This window comes from Elgaria multicarinata, chromosome 10 (genome assembly GCF_023053635.1).
Source record: "Elgaria multicarinata webbii isolate HBS135686 ecotype San Diego chromosome 10, rElgMul1.1.pri, whole genome shotgun sequence".
Taxonomy (NCBI): Eukaryota; Metazoa; Chordata; class Lepidosauria; order Squamata; family Anguidae; genus Elgaria; species Elgaria multicarinata.
Window position 1 is genome coordinate 95,156,182 of NC_086180.1, and position 21,784 is coordinate 95,177,965.

Here is a 21,784-nt window from a genome sequence, read left to right on the forward strand (position 1 = left end):
AAAACTGATACTTTAATAATTTTAGAGACTTCACCAACAAAGGACTCTTGGAATAGAGACCAACAGACTACATGTACCATTGAAAAAGACTGTGAAGAATTTCCCACTATAGAAGAAAAAAGCTTGATGAGCTCTTTTGCGGCACTCCCATGCCACTCCCTGGATAATATTATAAAAAAATTAACCCAGCTACAAAACACACTCATCAATATGCAGCATCCCAAGAAACATGGTTTCGTTCTCACCAGGCAGAGGCATGCGGGAAATGAGATACAAGAGATTGAAAATAACCTCTCAAATACAACAGACCAAAAAAAGGAGGAACAAACTCCACCTAAAGAATACAATTTCGCTGGTTCAACAGCGCCTGCTATAACCGCTGATGAATGGTTACAAAGAAGAACCCTCACTCCGGATGAAATTGGCCAGCCAGACATCACCCCTGCAACCAAGCTCACCTCCACCAATAGACAGAATCCAAACTTCAAGATAGGGGGTGGGTCTGTATATCTGGACAAAGAGGGCAAGATCAACGAAATTGTCGAGCTGGAGTGACTCGAAGAGAAGCAATCCAACTCTCTCTGCCCTAACCTCAGTACTAATCTTTCGACAAACCTGCCTTTGATTGAATTAACACTCTCCTTGCCGGACCCTGTCAAAAAAGAAAAAGTAATAAGAGATAATTGTATACAATCACGGCCAATTAACGGTACTCCACCCAGCTATCCAATTGTTCCACATTTAAAAGTGGTTAGTTTAAATGTCAATGGTCTGGGCACAATGGTTAAACGCTCTCTCATAGAATCCCTACTCCGAAAAGAACACCCAGATTTGATTATGCTGCAAGAAACACATCAAAAGAAAAGCATAAACCCGGGCCCTATACTACAAGGTTCCTGGCTAGGCACCCAACATACAGCCCCAGGAACCTCTAAGGCCTGTGGAGTTGCCCTTCTTACTTCTAAAAATAGTCCTATTGCATTTCTAGATACACTCGTGGATGCAGAAGGCAGATTCATCTTTGCCAATGGTTCCTGGGGGCCTATCATCATTACGATGGCCTCGATCTATGCCCCTAACAGAGGTCAAGCTGATTTCATTATAAAAACTCTTTAAAAACTCCTGATATTTAAGAAAGGACACCTGATAATAGGTGGGGACTTCAACTTATGTCTTGACAACTTTATAGACAGATGCCCCCCCTCAGCGTTTAGATCAAAGGAGGGCCAAAGAATACAGGATTTTCTTGATGATATGGGTTTGGTTGATGTCTGGCGCCTGCAACATCCTACTGACAAAGAGTTTACATTCCTTTCATGCAGACATCATTCATTCTCACAAATAGACTACTTTCTAACATCTCAAGATCTATTCCATCTAATCTACAAGACCTCTATTGGCCCTAGATTGGTATTTGATCATGCAATGGTGTCCATGGCCCTGGCAAGGCAGCTTAAACAGAAGCCTAGATTTTGGCGCTTTCGTCCAATTTTAGCAACCGACGCCAAGGCCAAATCCAACTTGCAAACAGCGATTAACAATTATTTCATGGATAACGACATAAACAATGCTGGACCTCACTTAATATGGGACGCAATGAAGGCGACCCTCTGGGGACATTGCCTGAGTGAGCAGGGCCGTCTTTGTAAAGCCAGGGACACTACGAGGAAGAGTCTTAGAGAAGAAATAAAGAGACTGGAGTCAGATTTAAAGATCTCCCCTAAACAAGAGATATATGATAAACTTCAATTAAAACACCATGAGTTTAACCAACTAGAGACTGAAGCTATCCACATCAAACTCACTAGGGTCAGGGCCACCTACTATGAATTTGGCAACCGTTCTTCCAAGCTATTGGCCCATGCGCTATCTAAAAAGAAAAACAAGGCCCAGATCAAGGAAATCCGCTCAGTCTCAGGCAAGCTATACTCGGATAGAGAGGATATAACAGAAGAATTTGCAAAATTCTATGCCTCCTTATACAACTCAGATGCACCTACTATAACAGATATTGCATCTTATATAGACCAGATACCTCTTAATAAACTTTCAACAGAACATAGGGCTTACCTGGATAGCCCTTTCTCAGTAGAAGAAATCAATGAAGCAATTAAAAACTTAAAAAAGGGGGAAAGCCCCGGTCCTGACGGCTTTAGTGCAGAATTCTACATGGCTTTTAGAGAGCAACTCATCCCCTGGCTGCACCGTTTATTCATAGCAATCCAGGAGGGTAGCCAGATTCCAGAGTCTTGGAAGATCTCTAAAATAGTGGTGGTCCCCAAGCAAGGCAGAGATCCAATAAAAATGGAGTCTTATAGACCCATTGCCTTGATAAATGTAGACACCAAACTTTTTACAGCAGTCTTGGTTGCAAGACTCAACACATTTATAGCTTTCTATATCAATCCAGATCAAACCGGTTTTATACCAAGACGCAGTGCAGCTGACTCAATACGAAGAGTCATTAATATAGTTCAATATTGCCACACGACCAAACAACCAGCAACACTTATCTCTCTCGATGCTTTCAAAGCCTTTGATCGCGTTGAGTGGTGCTTCCTAAAAGAACTCTTAGAAGCCATGGCCTTCGGCTCTAAGTTCAAGAATATCATAAACCAGCTCTATTGTACTTCCATCGCTTCAGTAGGGGTCAATGGGCTTGACTCTCATCCCATACGACTCTCTCGCGGTACCAAACAGGGATGCCCATTATCTCCCCTCCTTTTTGCTATAATAATAGAAAGTCTTGCCTCCAAAATAAGAACCAACAAAGATATAAAGGGCATATACATCCAGGGAGCAGAACATAAAATAAATCTTTATGCTGATGACATGCTTCTTATGCTCAGCAACGCTTCTAGAGGCCTATCTCAGCTACTATGTGAGCTAGAAGCCTTTAAAAAAGTCTCAGGTCTCGAAATTAATAAAGAAAAATCAATTCTTATGACACTGAACACTCCCCTAGAGACTACAAATTCTTTGTGTGTCCAAACAGGCTTCAAACCATGCTATGGGGTTTTTCGCTACCTAGGAGTGACTATTACAAAAGACCCACTGCAGCTGCTTAAAAGAAATTTTGGGAAACTGTCTAATCAGATCCTCCATGACCTTACTAAACGGACCCAACTAAAACTCACATATCTTGGCAGAATAGCCGCAATAAAAATGTCTTTATTGCCCAAAATAGTATTCCTTTATCAGGCCTTACCTATAAATATCCCTCCTAAGTCCTTCTCCAAATGGCAAGCTACACTAGACCGCTTTGTCAATCACGGCAAACGTTCCCGTATAAATAAGGGGACGTTATATAGGAAACGCACAAAAGGAGGCCTAGGAATGCCCAATTTACTGATGTACTTTGAGGCCTTCCATCTTAGGCAGCTAGTCAAAATAATCAACTGTGAGACTAGTATTCCCTGGGTACAAATAGAAACGATATCCCAACAACCCACAATTCCAGCTCTTCCCTTCCTAAAAACTTCCTGGACCATCGTCAAACAAATCTCTAATCCATTCACACGCCTAACCCTAGCAATATGGAAAAAATGGTCAACCTATCTCTCTCCCCCAGAGTCTCCAATGCTACCTTTTTTAGATCATCCATCTTTTAGAAATGAAGATAAATATGCCCAGTTTGCTGGGTGGGATAGTAAGGGGATCTATCGTTTGAGGGACTTTTTAGTCAAAGACCAAATAATTAACGATAGTCAACTAAAAGACAAGCTAAAAGGGATCAATTCCTCTTGGCTCCAACTGACACAAGTCAGAACATTCTTAAACAAAAGATTCAGTAGCGAGACGGATTTTTGCCCTCTCTCCCCCTTTGAGCATTTATGTGTGAGATCCAAAGGGAAAGATAAAGGCGTGACCTCAGCAATTTATGACCTATTGCTTGAGAAGGGTGGTGGCTTCTCCCTGGCTCTGAGGAGCATATGGGAAACTGATCTACATATGCAGATTGAAGATATAAAATGGAAACAAATTTGGATAAATCCCCCCCTCCGAACAATATCGTCCCGCATACAGGAGTCAGCCCTCAAGGTTATATTACGATGGTATATAACTCCAATTCAGCTCTCGCATGCAACGACTTCAATCTCCCCACTGTGTTGGAGAGGATGCGATGAAAAGGGCTTTTACTTACATATGTGGTGGGAGTGTAAGGCCCTGAAGCAGTTCTGGGAAACTATCTTCAATATAATTTCTAAGGCCACTGATCAGATGATCTTTCCAGAACCAAGCCTGACCCTGCTGTCCCTGCCCAATGCTCTAAACCCCTCCCTTATCCATAAAGAATTGGTATTTATCCTCCTTACAGCAGCTCGTTTAGAAATCGCCGAACACTGGAAGGATCCGAAGGGCCCTACACTCACTGGATGGAAAGGGAAAGTGTGGGATATAGCCTGCTCTGAAAAATTAACCTACCACCGCAGCTCGGTTTGGCATCTACAGAAATCGTGTTTGTGTATTTATTAGAAACGCTGTCTGACTTGTATGTTTTTATATATATTTTTAACTTTTTTAAAAACTGCTTTGTTAAATAGAGTTTAATAAATAAATATTATTAAAAAAAAAATCTTCTCTTCTCCAGGCTAAACATGCCCAGTTCTTTCAGTCTCTCTTCGTAGGGCTTTGTTTCTAGACCCTGGATCATCCTGGTTGCCCTCTTCTGAACACGCTCCAGCTTGTCTGCATCCTTCTTGAATTGTGGAGCCCAGAACTGGACACAATACTCTAGATGAGGCCTAACCAGGGCCGAATAGAGAGGAACCAGTACCTGACGTGATTTGGAAGCTATATTTCTATTAATGCAGCCCAAAATAGCATTTGCCTTTCTTGCAGCCATATCGCACTGTTGGCTCATATTCAGCTTGCGATCTACAACAATTCCAAGATCTTTCTCGTTTGTAGTATTGCTGAGCCAAGTGTCCCCCATCTTGTAACTGTGCATTTGGTTTCTATTCCCTAAATGCAGAACTTGGCATTTATCCCTATTAAATTTCATTCTGTTGTTTTCAGCCCAGCACTCCAGCCTATCAAGCAGTAGTGTGGCTCCTGCCTTTTATATACTGCTTTCATAGTGGAATATCTTGCTCGGTGTAGATGAACCCCAAGTTGATTAATACAAATACCTGGGCATATGGTTCCACGAAGTTGGAGAGTGCATGAAAAATATGCCAAGGCCAAAGCTGAACAAAATGTGGTGCACTAACTTGGTTCTTCTCATGAAGGTGGGAAATTTCTGCCAGCAGCCACCCATGTGTTTAAAGCCAAAACTGTGACTCAGGTTCTTTTTGGGATTCCATTCTGGTTCCCTCACTCTAAAAGCTCTCTTGAAGGAATTTTCCTCGGGTTAATACTTGGTGTTCCCAGGTGTGTTTCTTGAGCTGCCCTTAATCTGGAGGCTGGGCTAAACTCACTAAAATGCTTAGTGTGGATACATTCTATACACTTTTGGCTCTGTTGCTGCCTTGTGCTTACTCCCAACTCTTTGGCCTCCAAGGTATTGTCAGATTCCTTTGAATCTCCTTGGCCAAAAGCAGTGGTGCAAGCAGTCATCTCAGTAGGGCTTTCTCCTCCCACTGGCTATCCATGGACATAGAAAGTGCCAAATCGACTGTTCAACAGAGATTACTGGTCACAGGCTACCAGGAGCTCCAAGGAGCTGCATGGGGATCATGTTCCCCTGAGTCATTGGGTCTACCAGGCCATTCTTGCAAAGATGGAATGGCATACTTGGGATGGCTAACTATCCCTAAATATAGGAAGGCATTCTCCTTAGCAAAGTTCAGCGTTCTCCCCTCCAAGCTATTAGAGGGCAGATTCAGGAAAATCCCAAAGAATATTAGATGCTGCCCCTGTAAAGACATCGAGGTGGAGTCCATCCTGCATGTTCTATTCTACTGCAGTTACTACCAAGAGGCCAGGAAAGACCTAATATGTCCTATTATACAGTGTTTCCCTGGCCGCTGTCCCGAGTCTCTTATGATTATTTTACTCCAGGGCACCAATAAGCCTATTACCGAGAAAGTGGCCAAATTTCTGAATCTGGCTATTCTCATTAGACTACTCATGGATGTTCAATCATTTCTTTAAATCTACTGATTAGCATTTTTACAGATTTTGTATCCTTTCTTTTTACCATCATGTACTTTTATTAACACGTGTGTACCTACATGCTGTAATAATGGCCTGTTGACATCAATGACACCTGTGGGTGCTGGGTTGAATACCCATCCTCTGCTTGGGTGTTGTAGTGTCATGTGAATTCGACAAGCATGGGTTATGTGAGGGTTGTTTAACCCTTACATAAGTCACACTTGCTGGGTTTGCATGACATGAAAACCCTGAGCGGGTGTTGCATATTCAAAATGGTGGCTGCACCGCCCCACACCACAGCCTCACCATGAGTTAAACGGCCCCCAAATGGCTAACATGCCCCATGTTGCTACAGCTGCTGCTGGGATTGCTTTATCCGTGCCATGTCTTCCCACACCGGGGAGGATGCAATGTAGGCAAAACACTTGGCACACCTCCTACCCTTCCAACTGAATGGGTGTGAGGCACACTAAGGAAAATCTTGTCATCTCCAGCCCTCGTTTCCCAGACTGCTGGGCTTGGGGCTTGGTACCTCCTGAAAAGCAGCTCTTTTCCAGGAAGCATTCCTCAACTGACTAGCCACTATTTTTATTGGTATTCTGCTTTAAATTGAGCAATTTTAATATGCTTTTTATTCTTTTTATCTTTTTACTGGTTTATTCCTGCTCGGAAATCACTGCTCGGAAATCTATTTTGGATATGCAATGGTATATAAATATTGTAAATAAATAAATACATAAATAAATAAGGCCCACAGAGGAAGCCAAAACTCTCTGGGTGGGATATGGAATGTCTATGGGGTGGACATTCAATAAAGTCAATAGAGAAGCCAAATTGAGAAGGGTTACCTAGGAGCTGGAAAGGATATATCTTCAGAGAACGGAGTCCAAGTGTCCTATGTTATAAGATCATCTTTGTCCAGTATAGGATGCTGCTGTTGAAAGGCTGAATTTGGTATTCTTGACGCCAAGCTTTGCTAATATAAAAAAATGTCTAGTCTTCTGCCTAGATTTATATTTTCAGAAATGGGGGCTCAGCCATTATTTGTTTGCTTCTTCTTCCCAGAAGCCCCTGGGAGGGTCCCAGGAGCAACCTGAAATCATTTCTGTACCTCGTAGAGCCTAAAGTGTTTGCTTCCACTCGCTTTCCATCTTAAGACTGTAGCCTGAGGAAGAATTCTAGAGAACTCTGTGATTTTTTAAAAGTATTTTGTGATCTTTGGATTGCTCTAATAATGGTGTTATGGTGGTATGGGCTTTTAAAAATTCTCTTCTGGAATTTTCATTTTGGCCAAGATGGCTACCTTTGCATTTTTTGTTTTTGTTTTTATGTCCTTGCGACTAATCACTTTCTGACTTTCCAGGGTATGATGCTGAGTTCAGGGACAACCTCTGCTTCTCAGAATGCAAGGCTAGGCTTCGTGCATTTGTGAGGTAGCTTCTCTGGGGCTGAGAAGGCTGTACCTGTACTAAATAGATTTCCTTGAAACTAAAATCCCCAGTTCATTTAAATACTTGAGATTCCAAATTCATTGTAATGGAATTTATTTCCAAATAATTATGTTCAGGACTGGGAAATTATTTCATGGCAGAAGGGGCACCTTATAATGTAATTTGTCACTGCTTCAGAACAAATGTGGAAAAGCAGAAAATGCCTGAATAAGTTTGAAACAAAGTTCCACTAAGGTAGTATGGAACAAAGCAATATATTTAGCATGAACTATCACATTAAGAAATTAAGTTGGTAAACATGCTGATGTACTTAGTTTTCTCTAAGTACACTCCTATGGTTATGAATGTTCAAAGATATATCGCAAATACAAATATCACAAATACATCAATAAATCACAGATATGTCTAGAAATATAATAGGGGATGAAATTTTCGATAAGCTAAACCTTGACCACAGGCCCACTCTACAAACCAGTTAGGTATTAAAACTGTTGAAATCTGATTTTTAACCTACAGAGCTGCAGGACAGACGGACAAAATAATCTTAATTAAATACATTGTGTACTAGAGAGCTTATGCTGTTCGAGCACCCAACGTTTAATCTCATGTTTATGTTAAACATGGACAGTTTCTTTTTTTAGATGGAACATCACACTTTTGTAATCACAGATGGAATGAGTTAGCCGCGTTTAGAATGTTTTTGCATCTTTATTGAAGCAATGAAAGTGCCATTTAATTTTAGGTGGAAATAAACTCTCAGACGCTGTCCCTGGGCTCCCTTCATCTGCTGCCAGTGGAGGATTAGGGGTGTCGAATAAAGTCCAAAAAAGGGCTCTTTGAATGATTTCACACCAGCCTTCCTGGGCTAGAGTGCAGCCAATGTGGAGTCCAAGAGGCGAGAGTGACACGGAAATAAGCTGAGCAGACCATGCAAACGGTTAGTCATACATGCAACCCGATGTTTACTCAGAAGTGTTCCCTTGTTCTCACAGGTAAATTTCCATTGCAACTACTAATGGTGCTTATTCCCAAGCCCCCTGTACAATGCCTTTCATTAGCCCTAGTGCAACCCAGGAAAGGAATGATAAAACACGGGCGAGGAGAACGAGAGGGCCCCGCCGCTGCGGCTGCGGCGGCTGCTGCTGCGCGTCGCGGGCGCCTGTCAGCGCGGCCAGGAAGGCGCGGTGGGCTCCGCTCCGCCGAAGCTGGGGAGGAAGAAGAGGGCCGCAGGTCTCCGGGGTTCCTCTCCGTTGTTGTCTGGCGGCATCTGGCCCCGGAGGAAGCAGACAGCAGCCGGCCAGGTGCCCTCCGAGCCAGGCTCTGCTCCAGTCCACTTACCTACGGGAAGGCAGCCTTTCCCCCCTCGCCCGGTCCACTGGTGAGCAAATGGAGACGCACCGAGCAAAGCAAGGCGTCCTCTCGGGAAGCGGAGCCGCCCCTCCGCCCTGCCCCAGGGCAGCAGGGCGGCAGGGCCGACGGGCAGCCCCAGCTCCGCAGGAGCCGTAACCCTGGGCGTTCAGCAGCCCGCCCCACTTCGGGGGCTTTGGGTCCTTCCGCGACCGCTTCGGCGCAGTCCCAGCGGGCTGCAGCGCCTCTCACGCCGCCGTCCGAGCGTCTTCCGGCGACCTGCGCGCCACTGGGCGCCGTCAAAGGCCCCGAAGCTCAAGTCTACTACAGGCGCTCCGTCTCTGCTGATTGAGGCTGCTGCTGGAAAGCTCTTGCGTGGGAAAGGCGCCTCCGCAATACCCCCAACGGCCTCCAGCCCCGTGGTGATTTGCTTGCGCGCCCAGCTGCAATCACGCCAGCCAGCTGCTAGGAAGACCCTCCGTTTCACAGGATGGAGGTGGGAAGCGCCCCACGGCGTCCCGCGACGATGGCGCCCAGGTGCGGCGGGAGCCCTGCCCCTCCGGCCCCGCTTCAGGCACGGGCGTGCGATCCAGACGCCCACGCAGGTGGAGAAGCCGGGGGCAGGGGGTCGGGTGCGGGGCCCGCGCCCGCGCCCCGCTTCCCCCTTCTAGCCTGGACGGGGCAGCCGAGCCCTCCGAGGGAAGCGGCCCGGGTTTCAGAGGCGCCTCCGAAGCCTCGTGCCCAGAGCCGCCCCGGGGGTGGGGCTACACCGCGGGTCCAAGTAAGGAGTCCGGAGGAGGGGCTTCAGGGAACTGGCCCATTGGGGAGTCCTTGTCCTCAGCATCCTTCCGCGGCAGAGGGCAGGATTGGCCGCCTGCTCTGTCCCCTCACTTTAGGCTGGCCAATGGGAGGCCCGGATTCCGGCCTTTCTCCCGGCACTGTGGCCAGCGCGCCTGGCTTTCTGCGTTTTGATTTGCTCCCCGATTGACCTAAATAAAAAAAGCTGGCAGCCCCGGGGCGGCGCGTTGTCTGGCGGGCGGGCGGGCGCGCTCCCCAGCGCCTCCTCCTCCTCCTCCTCCTCCGCCGGCCGGCCTCCCTCCCTGCCTTCAGCCGTGCCATTTGCCGCCCTGCGCGTCCAATCGGAGACGGACTCCACGCTTGTAAGGCGTTTGACTCCCCTGACATCTTCCTTTCCTCCTGCTCGTTTTCGCGCAGGATCTGGCGCCTCCGACGGGGGCTTCCCTCCGCCCTGCCCGTGCAGGGAACGAGGGCAGCGGGCGAGGGCGAGCTGGCATGATTCCGTCCTAAACATGCCTCTCCCTACCCAGTGAGGCTGCGCCGGGCGACCGCCTCGGAAGCTGCCCGGGCGGCGGCGGCGGCGGCGGCAGGGGCAGCAGCAGCGGCAGCGGCACCCCTGGCGGCGCTCGCCTCCTTTCGATGATGCCGGACGAAGCCTCGGAGCGCGCCCACTCCGCCTCCGCCTCGGCCTCCGCCCGCGTGTCCTCTTTTTTAATCGCGAATTTGTTGGGAGCCAAAGCCAAGGACGAGAAGAAGCCGGACAGCGCCGACGAGCACCACAAAGAGACGCGCGCGCGGAGTGGGTTCGCTGGCAGCCATTGCTCCGTCGCCTGCTGCCAGTGCCAGGTCTCGCCCTTCGGGCTCGGTCTGCGCGGCTACCCGCTCCGAGACAGCACCGTGGGCTGGTACAGAAGAGCGCACGTGGCTTTCATTGGGCGCGCCAGTCCGGAAAGTAAGTCCGCGCCGTCGAGGATCGCAGCAGCTGCCGCCTGCCGGGCATCCCGGAGCCCCCTTCGCGCGCCCTGCAGCTCGCGAGACGGCCGCCGCGGGGGTGTGCTTCGCCCAAGGCCGGAGGCCAGGGAGCAGGCCAGGAGCCCCCGTCCCGAGCCAGGTGCCAGGGTGAAACCCCGGTGTGGGGTTGGGGACCGTGCAGGAACGCGGGGACCGACGTGCTCCGGCCTCCTAGGGAGGGGGCGGTGGGAGGGGGACGTTAGCTCCCGCCAGAAATCTCCCCCCCTCGAGAACCCAGTTAGCTTCTAGCCAGCTACGGGCGGCACCGGACATGGCACTTCGAGCCAAACAAAACCTATTCTGAATCCCTAGACTCTCAAAGCCGGAATATCCAAAGCCGGCTGTGCAAAGAGGGAGACACAGTAACTGCAACTTTTCCTTCCTTCCTTTTTCGTCACTATACCACCATTTCTAGTGCAGAAAATTACATTTAAACGAACAGCTCTCAGCGGGCCATTCCCATCCCCGAGTTTTTACATCCATGTGTATTTGCTGAGAAACAGCATTAAGATCTTCTAGGTGAAAGAAGTAATATTTATCTTTAACCGCTTTACAACCATGTCTTCTTCTGGAAACATGAAACAGTTTCCCTTTTATGAAAATATAAACCGTATATATGAAAATTCGAATATATACATTCTGTCGAATTATGATCCTTTTTCATAATTCTGTCGAATTATGATCCTTCTTCAGTTTCCATTCCCGAGTTCAGCTCAGTCCACAATCTAGTTAAGCTCAAGGGCTTGGATTTGAAGAGCGTTTATAAACACAGAACTTGCAAGCAAAGCCCCCACTCCCACCCCCACCCCCAAAAGAACCGACTTCCAAGCAAAGTACTTAGGGTCGGTTTGAAGCAACCACAAGTACGATTAAGGGAAGGAATCTACTTTCATCCAAATGTTTTGGTTTAAATGTGGATCAGAGGTGTCTTTTGGTTTTGCTTTTGCTTTCAGATGGCTTTGTTTTCACTCAAAAAGAGAGATCTAAGCCGCAAGAGGGACTTTGGGGGGATTGGGGGAGTGTTAGGAGCAACTGGATTACCGGGCTTTTTACTGTCTATTTATTTTTCAACGCATTCTGTTTTAATGTATATGTGTATTTGGCCCCCTGACCTATAGCCCCCGTTCTGCACGTTTAACTTTCACCGGAGGCAAAACGCTCACCCACCCGGCCACTCAAGATGAGTCCTGATGGTCAGGCTTTGGCACCTGAATCATAACCAGGTCTACTTTGAATTAAGTAAGACGCATTGGTCTTAATGGATACTTTTAAGCCAGTCTGCTAGGCATGATCTTCAAAGAGGCTGGCATAACCAGCGGTTGCTTAGTCTTCCCTCACCACCATTTCCTTCTACTTCAGGCCTAAGTGGGTTGTAAGATTGTAAGGAGGCGGAGAATAAGCATAATGAGGCGACAAAAGCAGTGCCAACCCTGGGGCCAATAATAACCGTTCTGTGACTCTAAAATGTCAATTACCTCTTAGTCGCTGGAACGATCATTAGAGTTCAAGTGCAAGCGCCAATCCATGGGGGAGCCCCTGGACTGCAGCAGAATAATCCCTGCTACAGGAGCCAGGGGTTGGTTGGTTGGGGGGGGGGGGCGATAAAAGGTCGCCGCAGGGGAGCCTTTGCTTGCAGAAGAAACATTCCGGCGTCTTTCTTTCTCGTCTCCCTCCTCTTCAGCCAGTGACAGAGACTCTCCGGAGATCGCCGACGAGGAGAAGGCCGCCGCCGCCACCGCTGCCGCCGCCGCCGGCTATGAGAAGCTGGCCGCCGAGCTGAGACCCGCCGCAGGGCGAGCGGAGTTGGCGGGCGGCGGCGGCGGCAGCGGCAGCGGCAGCGGCCTGGAAGAGGAGCGGGTGGAGGAGTCCGACTCGGGCGAGGCGCGGGCCGCCGGGCGCAAGAAGAAGACGCGCACGGTGTTCAGCCGCAGCCAGGTCTTCCAGCTGGAGTCCACCTTCGACGTGAAGCGCTACCTGAGCAGCTCCGAGCGGGCCGGCCTGGCCGCCTCGCTCCACCTCACCGAGACGCAGGTGAAGATCTGGTTCCAGAACCGCCGGAACAAATGGAAACGGCAGCTGGCCGCGGACTTGGAGGCCGCCAACGTCCCGCACGCGGCCCAGAGGGTGGTCCGCGTGCCCATTTTGTACCACGAAAACTCCCTGGCGGGCGCAGCGCTGGGCTGCTTCGCCTTGCCGCCCCCGCCGCCCCACGGCTCCCCGCCGCTGGTGGCCGTGTCCAGCGGCGCCACCTACCCCCTGAGCCCCTTCCCCGCCGCCGCCGCCTCGGTGCCCTTTCTAAGGTCGCAGATGGCCGGACTCGTCTGATCCCGAGGCGCCCTCCTGCTGCCCACCTGTTCGCCCTCTCCGTTCTCTCGCCAGCCTACTTGGTTCGATGCTTTTGATTGTTTTAACGGTGCAATAACATATTTTTCGGGCTTCGTAATTCAAACAAACAAACAAGCAAGTCGCCAGACCGCTGTTACTTGGACATCTCCAGTGACGTCAGGTACATCGAGCGTCCTTTCCAGAAACTGTGGGAAAACGCGGCACCCGAGACGCTGCTGATCTCCCAGTATTTCTTATTGAGCAAGAAAAGAATGTAAAGATTTTTACTTTTCTAGCCACAATGTCAGGGACACCGTTCCCCTCTCCCACACCGACTACAACTCTTCCTCAGCTCAAAATAATAATTGAAAACACGTGAATCTCACAGTTTATTGCCTTGTCATATGACAAAGAAGATTTAGAGAAACTGGATTATTGGAATTAAAGTAGGGTGTTGTTGATGTTTTTCCTTTTCACCTGCCTTCTGAAGACTTTTCATTCGGTTTCATTTCTAGGAAAGGTATAAGGAGGTCTGCATTAAAGTCGATCGTCATTTTCTGCCTCCCTTAAATTAAACTGGAATTATTGCATAATAAAGAGGATTATTTTCCAGTTTAAAAATAATTATTGAAATTTGGGCTGTTTTAATGCAAATTGGAGAAAATAACTGTATTTCTTGCTGTAATATTTTAGATATAAAGAAGCCAAGAAATATAATGCATGTAATTATTCAATTACTGTTAATTTATGGTGCAAACTCTAGATAATTATTTGCTCTCTTCAGCCATTGCTTCAGAGCACTCTATTAGAACATCCTATAATACTGATATCATATTATAGCCTAATTCTATTTAACTACTCCATGAAGATCAATTTACCTATTAGCCAGTTACTTTGATTACACTCAATCATAGAATACTTTTCTGTTTTCTGTGGAAAGCTGGAATGCTCAATGACCTATTCAGTTCACAACATTTTAGAGTAAAACTTCAGTTGATGCCTTTAACAACTGTAATGTGGTTATTATATGAAGTATTATGCATGCTTAAACTAGGTTTCTTTAAATAACCCTTTTCTCTTCTTAAACATTTCTAAAAGTAACACCTAGTCACAAAATTAATCCTAAAGTTCAGCAGTTTGTTGTAACAAATTTAATAGCGAAAGAAAAGAAAGAAGGTTATCTAGATAGTCATTTTTGGTGAAAGGTCAACTTTTGATCATATGTATTAATGTAGTATTAATTCAAATATAATTTAGTTTGTTAGGTCACAGCTAATTGCCTAGTAGATCTTGGATTTTTTAAGGGTGGCCGGCCCTTTCTCCATATTTTAAAAAGAGTTTACTATTTTTTTATATCTAATTTATATTTGGAACAAAGTAACCATTTCTGGTTAGACTATGAAATAGCCCGTAATAATGGAACAGGGATAAAAGCTTGCCCATACAGCTTGAAGGGAATGTTTTCTACAAATACAGCTTCTCAAATTCTTTACTTGTTCCACTTCTAAATATGAATTATTGACTCTAGGATAAAAGTTAGTCTACACTAAAAGATGGCAATGAAACATGAAAAATGTAAAATTTATTTTGTTGGTATTTCAGTTAGCATTTTGAGTCATGTATTTAAATGACTCATAATTCACTCTATAAATCAGTTTTTAACTGCATAAACATAATACATTCTTATGTGAAAACGCCCACTCATTTTGGTATAAATGACTTGAAGTATTGTGGACTGAGGCAGAAAAAATGCCTTAGGGTGCAATTCTATATAGACTTACCTGGGAGTAAATTCCGTTGAATTCATAGGTTATTGAAATAGTTGTTGGTTGTGGCAAAACCCAGGATATTTGATCTGTTAAATATTGCATTCTAAAATATTATTGATAAAGGAGGCAATATGTATGTAATACTCATCCATCTTGTCCTCACCCATTAGGAATGGCCCTCAGTGGTTCTTCTGTCTTTGTGCCTTTCAGTGCTGTGAGACTCTGATGATGAAACACATTTGTTATTATTGTTACACCAACACCAAAAGAAAATGGATTGCATTGAAGGTGTGATCCAGAGCAGCTCATCCTTCAGACCACAGTTTTAGGCATACCTAGGAAGTAAATTCCACTGAACTAAGTGGGATTTACTTACCAGGAAAATAGGCTGGAAGTCCCAGGTTAATGTGAGTCTTTTGTTCCTTGATCCACGTGTTTACACATATCCAAGATAGCACAGAAAGCTAGTTTAATTTTACCCTAATAGCTTTCCCAAAAAACCTCTGCTCCCTCATTATCCAAGAATGAAACAGATGGCACTTGGTTGCATGTAAGTATACCAACCCAGGAGTAATTCCTCTTTCTCTTGATACATCTGACCTATCTCCTTCCTAGAAAATGCTTGGGGGTAATTTTAAATGTCCTTTTTAGGAAATAAACTGGCAGCTCCAAATGAATAGGCAAGATTTTTAAAAATGTCTTCTTGCTTCTTCTTTTTTTTAAAAAGGCCTTCTGATTATTTCAATAAATATTTGTTCATGTATTCTAATCTTGAAATTTATCATTTTGGGTTCTCCTTTCTAAAGGGTTTTCCAAAAGGAGTGGAACTGATCTGCAGCTACTACTCTAATTGCAGAATCCTGAATATATTTACTGGGAAATAGTCCCATTGAATTCAAGGGACCTTACTTCTGAGTAAATATGCTGAGGATTGTGCTTCAGGACTGCAATCCTATACATATACATTAGGATAAACCCCAATGACTTGGGGAATTTACTTCAGAGTAAGCATGCAATGTCCTGAATGTGAAAGTTTGATTTTTCAATTATGCTTTATGAATGCTAAAGGCACTGGAATATCCCGAAGTACACCATGAATTTCTCTGCACCTAGGCTTTTAAGACTAAAGGATAAGCTAAAGGATAGATGACACTTGTAGTGATATTTCCTTGAAAGTAAGGAATGGTGGTGGGGATTTCTAATTTGTCTGTTTAAAAAACAACTGAAACCTAAAGCATGGATGATAAAATTCAATTAAAAATTGTAAAGGCTGTCTGTTTTTTTGAGTCATCAAGCAGGATATAGCACTATGGAAGTGGTATATGGTATGTGTCAGTGGGCCCATACTGCTATAAAGCAGTCGTGTGGCTCCTGCCTTTTACATACCGCTTTCATACCACTTTCACAGTGCAATATCCTGCTCATCTTCCCCTTCTTATTGTTTTATTATGATTTTATTAGAATGTAAGCCTATGCGGCAGGGTTTTGCTATTTTATTGTTTTACTCTGTACAGCACCATGTACATTGATGGCACTATATAAATAATAATAATAATAATAATAATAATAATAATAATAATACTAATAATAATAATAATATTGTACATTATGTCTTATCAATCCTATATGTATTTACTCGAAAGGAAGACCCATCTAATCCAATGGAGTTTAGTTCCAAATATTTGTACATAGGATTGTAGGGTAAATTATAGACGCAATGTAAGTGGAGCACTTTGAATGCTCAAAAAGCCTTACATAAATATATATTGTTGCTGCTGCCGGTGGTGGTATTTATCATCACCACTGATTGCAGTTGAAGGTCATGGTAAGCAAGCGTGCCAGGATCACAGCGAGGGAAATCAAAGTCGTCTCGAAACATCTTGAGAGCTAAATCCGCATCTTACAGCTGAGATTTTTTTATGGACATAAACCTGTGTCATGATGCTCTTGTGTACATGAGAGGCAGACAGGAGGCCTCGGAATTCTCAGCTCTCCTTTTTCTGCAGAGGGTTCGGGGCAGAAACCTTCAGGAAGTCGCCTGGACCCTTAAAAGTATAAACCCTGAATGATTCACCACACTCTAAATTCTGACTTCAACACGAGCAGGAGCCCCACCAAGTGATGACCTTGTCTTGTCACAGAGGCACAATGTCCAGGGCTCCGGGCCCACCTGGCCACAACGGCGGCGACCGAGCAAGAGCTGCTTTCTGTGTAGCCTACGAAAGAGGTCTCGAAATGCTTCGTCCATCCCTCCACGCCTCGTATTATTTCGGGAGGGGGCCGAGGAGAGAAACGCGTCTGCAGTTGCTGTGGGTGGAGAGCGAACGTCAGTGTGGACGTCCCGTTCTGTGAAAATTGGCCAGATACGATGGGTTGTTATATCTTTTGGCAGGCAAGTCCTTATGCGGTGAAAATGCATTCTCCCAGTGAAGGCGGCAGATTTTTGGTTTACACTTTAAAACTCTGAACGTGGGCAAAAAGATGGTTCTCCTCGGTACTGCGTCCGCGGTTTCTCATAATTTTGATTTCAACATCCTCATTGCTAAGCGAAACCCGTGTTGTGGGCTCACTTGAACCGAACAAAGAGAAATACTAGGCGTCAAAGCAATTTAAGATGAATTATGAAAGAGCAAAGGGAGGAGGAGGAGGAGGAGGAGGAGGAGGCGTATGTTCCTGCTGAACTCTACCACGCACGAAGCCATTTTGTCAATCATGCATACAAAACTGAGCAGCACAGAATGAAACGTCCAGTGTAGCTCTCTGCCTGTCTGCTCAGGAGTACGTCCCCTGTCCTTGTATGGGACTTACCCCCAGATGTTTAAGATGGCAGCTACAGGAGTAAAAAGACCCCTCCAATCTTGTGAGAATTTTAAAAATGAACAAACAGCGAATAATGCCCGGTAACCCCTTCTTGGGCTTCTATCTTATCCTTTAAGATAAACGTTTCAACCTCACCCCACTATCATGCGGGATTTTACTGAAGTGGGTGTGATGGAGTGGGAAATAGCCACACTGCTTCTGTCCTGCTGGTAGCTTTGAAAAAGAAAGAGGCTGCTTCACAAGTGAAGGCTTTACTGGAGTTTCTCAATATCCTGATCCTAAGTGCATTCACAAGGGGCCTCCGTTCCCAAGTAAGAGAGCTCAGGGTCCCCGAACGACGCTGCGTTATTATTGTTATTATTATTATTATTATTATTATTTATTTATTTATTTATATAGCACCATCAATGTACATGATGCTGTACAGAGTAAAACAGTAAATAGCAAGACCCTGCCGCAAGCAATCGTTCACTTTCTTTCCTTCTGCCAGTCCACTCTTTTAGTGACCCCACGACCTGCGGTGGGACGCTTAGGTTCACCGGGGTGGGTGGGGTGGTACTAGCCTTGGCACTTCGGTAGTGACTCCAGGAGTATTTACTTCTAAGTGAGCGTGCAAACAAAGAGGGCGGTGAATATCGAGATATCTCTGGCCATTGTAACAGGCAAAGCAGAGGAAAGGGCTGGGAAGAAGAAGCTCATGGCACGATCCTATTCATGTTTACTCGGAAGTAAGTCCCGTGGGTTCAATGGGTCTTGTTCCTAAGTTACAGTGCACAGGATTGCAGTCTCACCCCAAATCTGTTTTAACTTTCAAATTCAGCCACCGTTCAGGGGGGAAACACAGGAATGTCGTTGGAGTGTTCAATTAATGGTATTTGCCTCTGAGATTTAAACCCTCGAGGATCTCTAGGAAAACGCGGTGTTGCCTGGTGGGGAGCGAGGTGGGGAACGCAGCTCTGGGACCTTTTTTTAAAGAGCAGAAACTTGAAATCATCTGCCTGGGCATCAAGATAGTAGAGGGATTGTTCTGATTCTGGCAAGGGAACCCTGTGATAAGGAGGCTTTCAAGTTTATTATTTGAAGCAGATTAAAGTAGAGGAAGTCAGAGAATGAGAAAAATAATAAAGTAGAAGTTGGATATTTCATTCCTTTTCTTTGATGTGCTTCTTACTTCACACTAGCAGTTTAAATATTAACACTTCTTTGCAAGATAGTTCCCATGTTTAATTAAAAGTCAAAGGTTGCATTTCAGCTGGTGGAATCTTCTGTTAAACTTCAAATTGTATTATAAGTTAAGCCTATTCAGTCAGAAGCAAGCATGACTAAGCTTACTCCCAAGTAACTATGCTTAGTATTGCAGTCATTTCCACTAAACCTAACTGTAATATTTTATGAGATTGTTTGCTTTGGAAGTCTGTGTTTTAAGTTGGAATTTTAAACCAGAGTGCTAGATGCATTGGATAGAAATAGCAGAGCGCCAAGTTTTACTTTGTGTATTTATCAATACATTCCTATCCTGCCCATCTTCCTTTTGCACGGGCCCCCTGGTTCTTACATGCTTCTCTTCCTCTCCGCAACAGCCCTGTGAGGCTGAGGGCCAGTGTCTGGCCAGGGGCCGAGTTGGGACCAGAGCTCTGATCTCCCGCGTTCCAGCCACTCTCGTGTGGCTCTCGTCGATCTGCCATCTAATTTATCAGCCATCTCCTGGAGGCCTGGCTGTGGATCCTCCTTGGGGGCCATGGTGGGGACGGTCATGGTGAGCTACTGCCCTTCGAAATGCTGCGTAGGTGTAGCGGCCTTCAAAGGCATGTTAAAGATGACACGTCTACATCTTTAAGGGGGGGGGGGGGGAGAGGGAAGCACAACGTTCCTGTCACTTCTGATGGGTTCTGAATACACCCAAGAACACCGAAAGGAAGCAGGGCGCTCCGAGGCCCACGCGTCGCCTTTGCACGCCCCAGTGCTCAAGACAGCCAACAAACCCTATGGCCCTGCCAGCTCTTGAAGGAAGGACTGATTAAGCCACAGAAACGGTGGGACCCGAGTGAGAGGCGAGATCGGAAGCTGATGAAGCCCACCGCGTGGGGTGGGCCTGTGCGCGTGTGGGTGCGTGTGGGTGCGCGTAGGGGCAGAGAAGTCGCTCTAGAGGCACACTGATACTGAACACCGCTTCCTCTTCAGAGTAGGACTGAGTTTTATTTGGACTCTATTTCTTTCCTAAAAAGCATGCCTGTTCTGGAAAATCGTAGTAAACGACAACAACAACAACGACCCGTGTTGATGAAAAGAACTCCTATTTTAGGCAAGCAATGCAAATGTCCACGAACGGCAGGGAAATCTGGTCGGAGGCCCAAATGCAACCCAGTGCATGATTTGCTTGGCTGGTCCCTCATTTCCACACGCATCAAGGAATTTTAGTCCTAACCATATTTACACGGCAGTAAGTGCTATTTCTTTCTGGATCGCAGCTTTACTCCACTGAAATGAAATGAAACACGTGTAAGACCTCTATTCAAATAATAATAAAAAAATCAAATACGGCTCTATTCGAATAAAGACCGTTTCGACGGCTCCTGCCAACCGAGTCCACAATCGAGAGGAATCGCTTGTTTGTTCGACACTCTACCTTTCTTCTTAGTATTCTACTGCGCTTCCCAGCAAAGCCCCCAAAGCGGTTTACGTGAACGGATCGAGCGCCCCTTGGTCAATAGCTCTTCAAAAGCCAAATGCCCTTAAAGGCCTCCTCCACAACATTTGTCTGGCGGAGCTCGACTTCCGCCGCTGCCGCCGCCGCCGCCGCGGCCCACTTCAGCGCCAACTAACTCGTCAGGGAGAGTTGCGCGCCCCCCTCCCCCCTCCCCTCCGAAAGTTATGTCATCCGGATCCTGATAAGAGTGGAAGGCGGCGGCGGCGGCGGCGGCGGCGGCCAGCTCCCTCCAGGGGCGGCAGCGGCCAAGAAGCCGAGGCCGGAGTCCTGCGCACACTGACTCAGGCGTAAGCCCTGTCCCATACAGTGGGATGTGTTTTACACAAAAGGAAATCCCGCTATACCCAACGGGTTGTGCTCCTAAGTCAGAGTGCCTGGAATTCTGCCGGCAGCGGTGGCGAAGGCTGTGCTGCTGGGTGACACAGCTCCGCTGGACGCCCTCCTACTTACAGAATCCAGTTAGAAGCGGGCCAGTGGTAAGACACCAGAAGACCCCCCGCCCCCGGTGCGTTTTCAACTTCTTTCCCATTCACTTCTAAGCGCTATGACTTCTATGACAACGTGGTTGTATCCAACGTTAGTCCAATTTAGATTAGACCCATTGAAATGAATGGAGCTTAAATTAGACTGACGTTGGCTAGAACTCAACGTCAAGGTGGCTGTTAGGGCGGCGAGCGCGTCAGGGAGCCGCTAGATTCTCGCGGGATCAAGGCGCGTGAAGGCGCGTCGCCAGCTCGTAACACCAGTTCAAACCACGGGAGTCCTAGAAGTCGGTTATTTGTCACTCAGAGGAGGTAGGATCGCCTCGTTATTTGGGAATGGATTGGGGCCCAATAGCCCAGGGAAAATTCTCCGTCGCTTTTGCAATGAGATGTATTTACACTTTATACCTTGTTTCGCTTTAACTTTCGGCATTGCTCTGCTGAAAACTGTCTTCGCAAGATCAGCCAGCCAGGCGCAGACGGGGAGGCCCAAAGGGCCGCCGTCGCGCCTCCATCACGAACACGTTTAACTCAGCTCAAGCACCCCGAGATTTCAGCCGAACTTGCTTTCCCACAACGGCTACAGTCCTGCCCACAGGCTGCTTAAATCTCGCCGACGTCTGTGGGATTTAGGCGTCCTCTCTACGCACAGCGATGCAGCCAGCGTGTTCGATGGAGTCTTAGATAGGATAGCAGTGCGAAGATAGCCAGGTCCTTCCTTTTTTTCAGAACGCGCAGTCATGGAGCATTTCTAAAAGGGAGACAGAGTTTCTCCCCACAAATAACAGCCAGATTCAAACCCAAACCCGTAAAATTTCAGATGGAGGGCTTGCAAAACTCATTCATCAATCTATAAAGAGATGAAAAAGACCCGAAACACAAATTTTGTGCCTTACAGCCTGGGTACTTCCCGTCCCCCGCTCCATTTTTTAAACAGTGTTCAAGAACCACCCCAAGACCAAATCTCAGTTTAGA

At 46.5% G+C, this 21,784-nt stretch overlaps 1 protein-coding gene across 1 annotated transcript; it reads left to right on the forward strand.

Moving 5' to 3' along the window:
* Positions 1–10,337: 10,337 nt before the first annotated feature.
* On the forward strand, positions 10,338–13,031 carry HMX1 (H6 family homeobox 1). The gene is made up of 2 exons (XM_063135612.1): positions 10,338–10,647; positions 12,388–13,031. Exons 1-2 carry the CDS (start codon positions 10,338–10,340, stop codon positions 13,029–13,031), a joined length of 954 nt encoding a protein of 317 aa, XP_062991682.1.
* Positions 13,032–21,784: the final 8,753 nt, after the last annotated feature.

What these genes read in the sequence shown, in the direction of transcription:
- HMX1 (XM_063135612.1), top strand. Translation starts at nt 10,338, where the DNA reads ATGCCGGACGAAGCCTCGGAGCGCGCCCACTCCGCCTCCGCCTCGGCC. An exon ending in TGGGCGCGCCAGTCCGGAAA is followed by an intron (nt 10,648 to 12,387) that starts GTAAGTCCGCGC and finishes CCTCCTCTTCAG; the next exon opens with CCAGTGACAGAGACTCTCCG.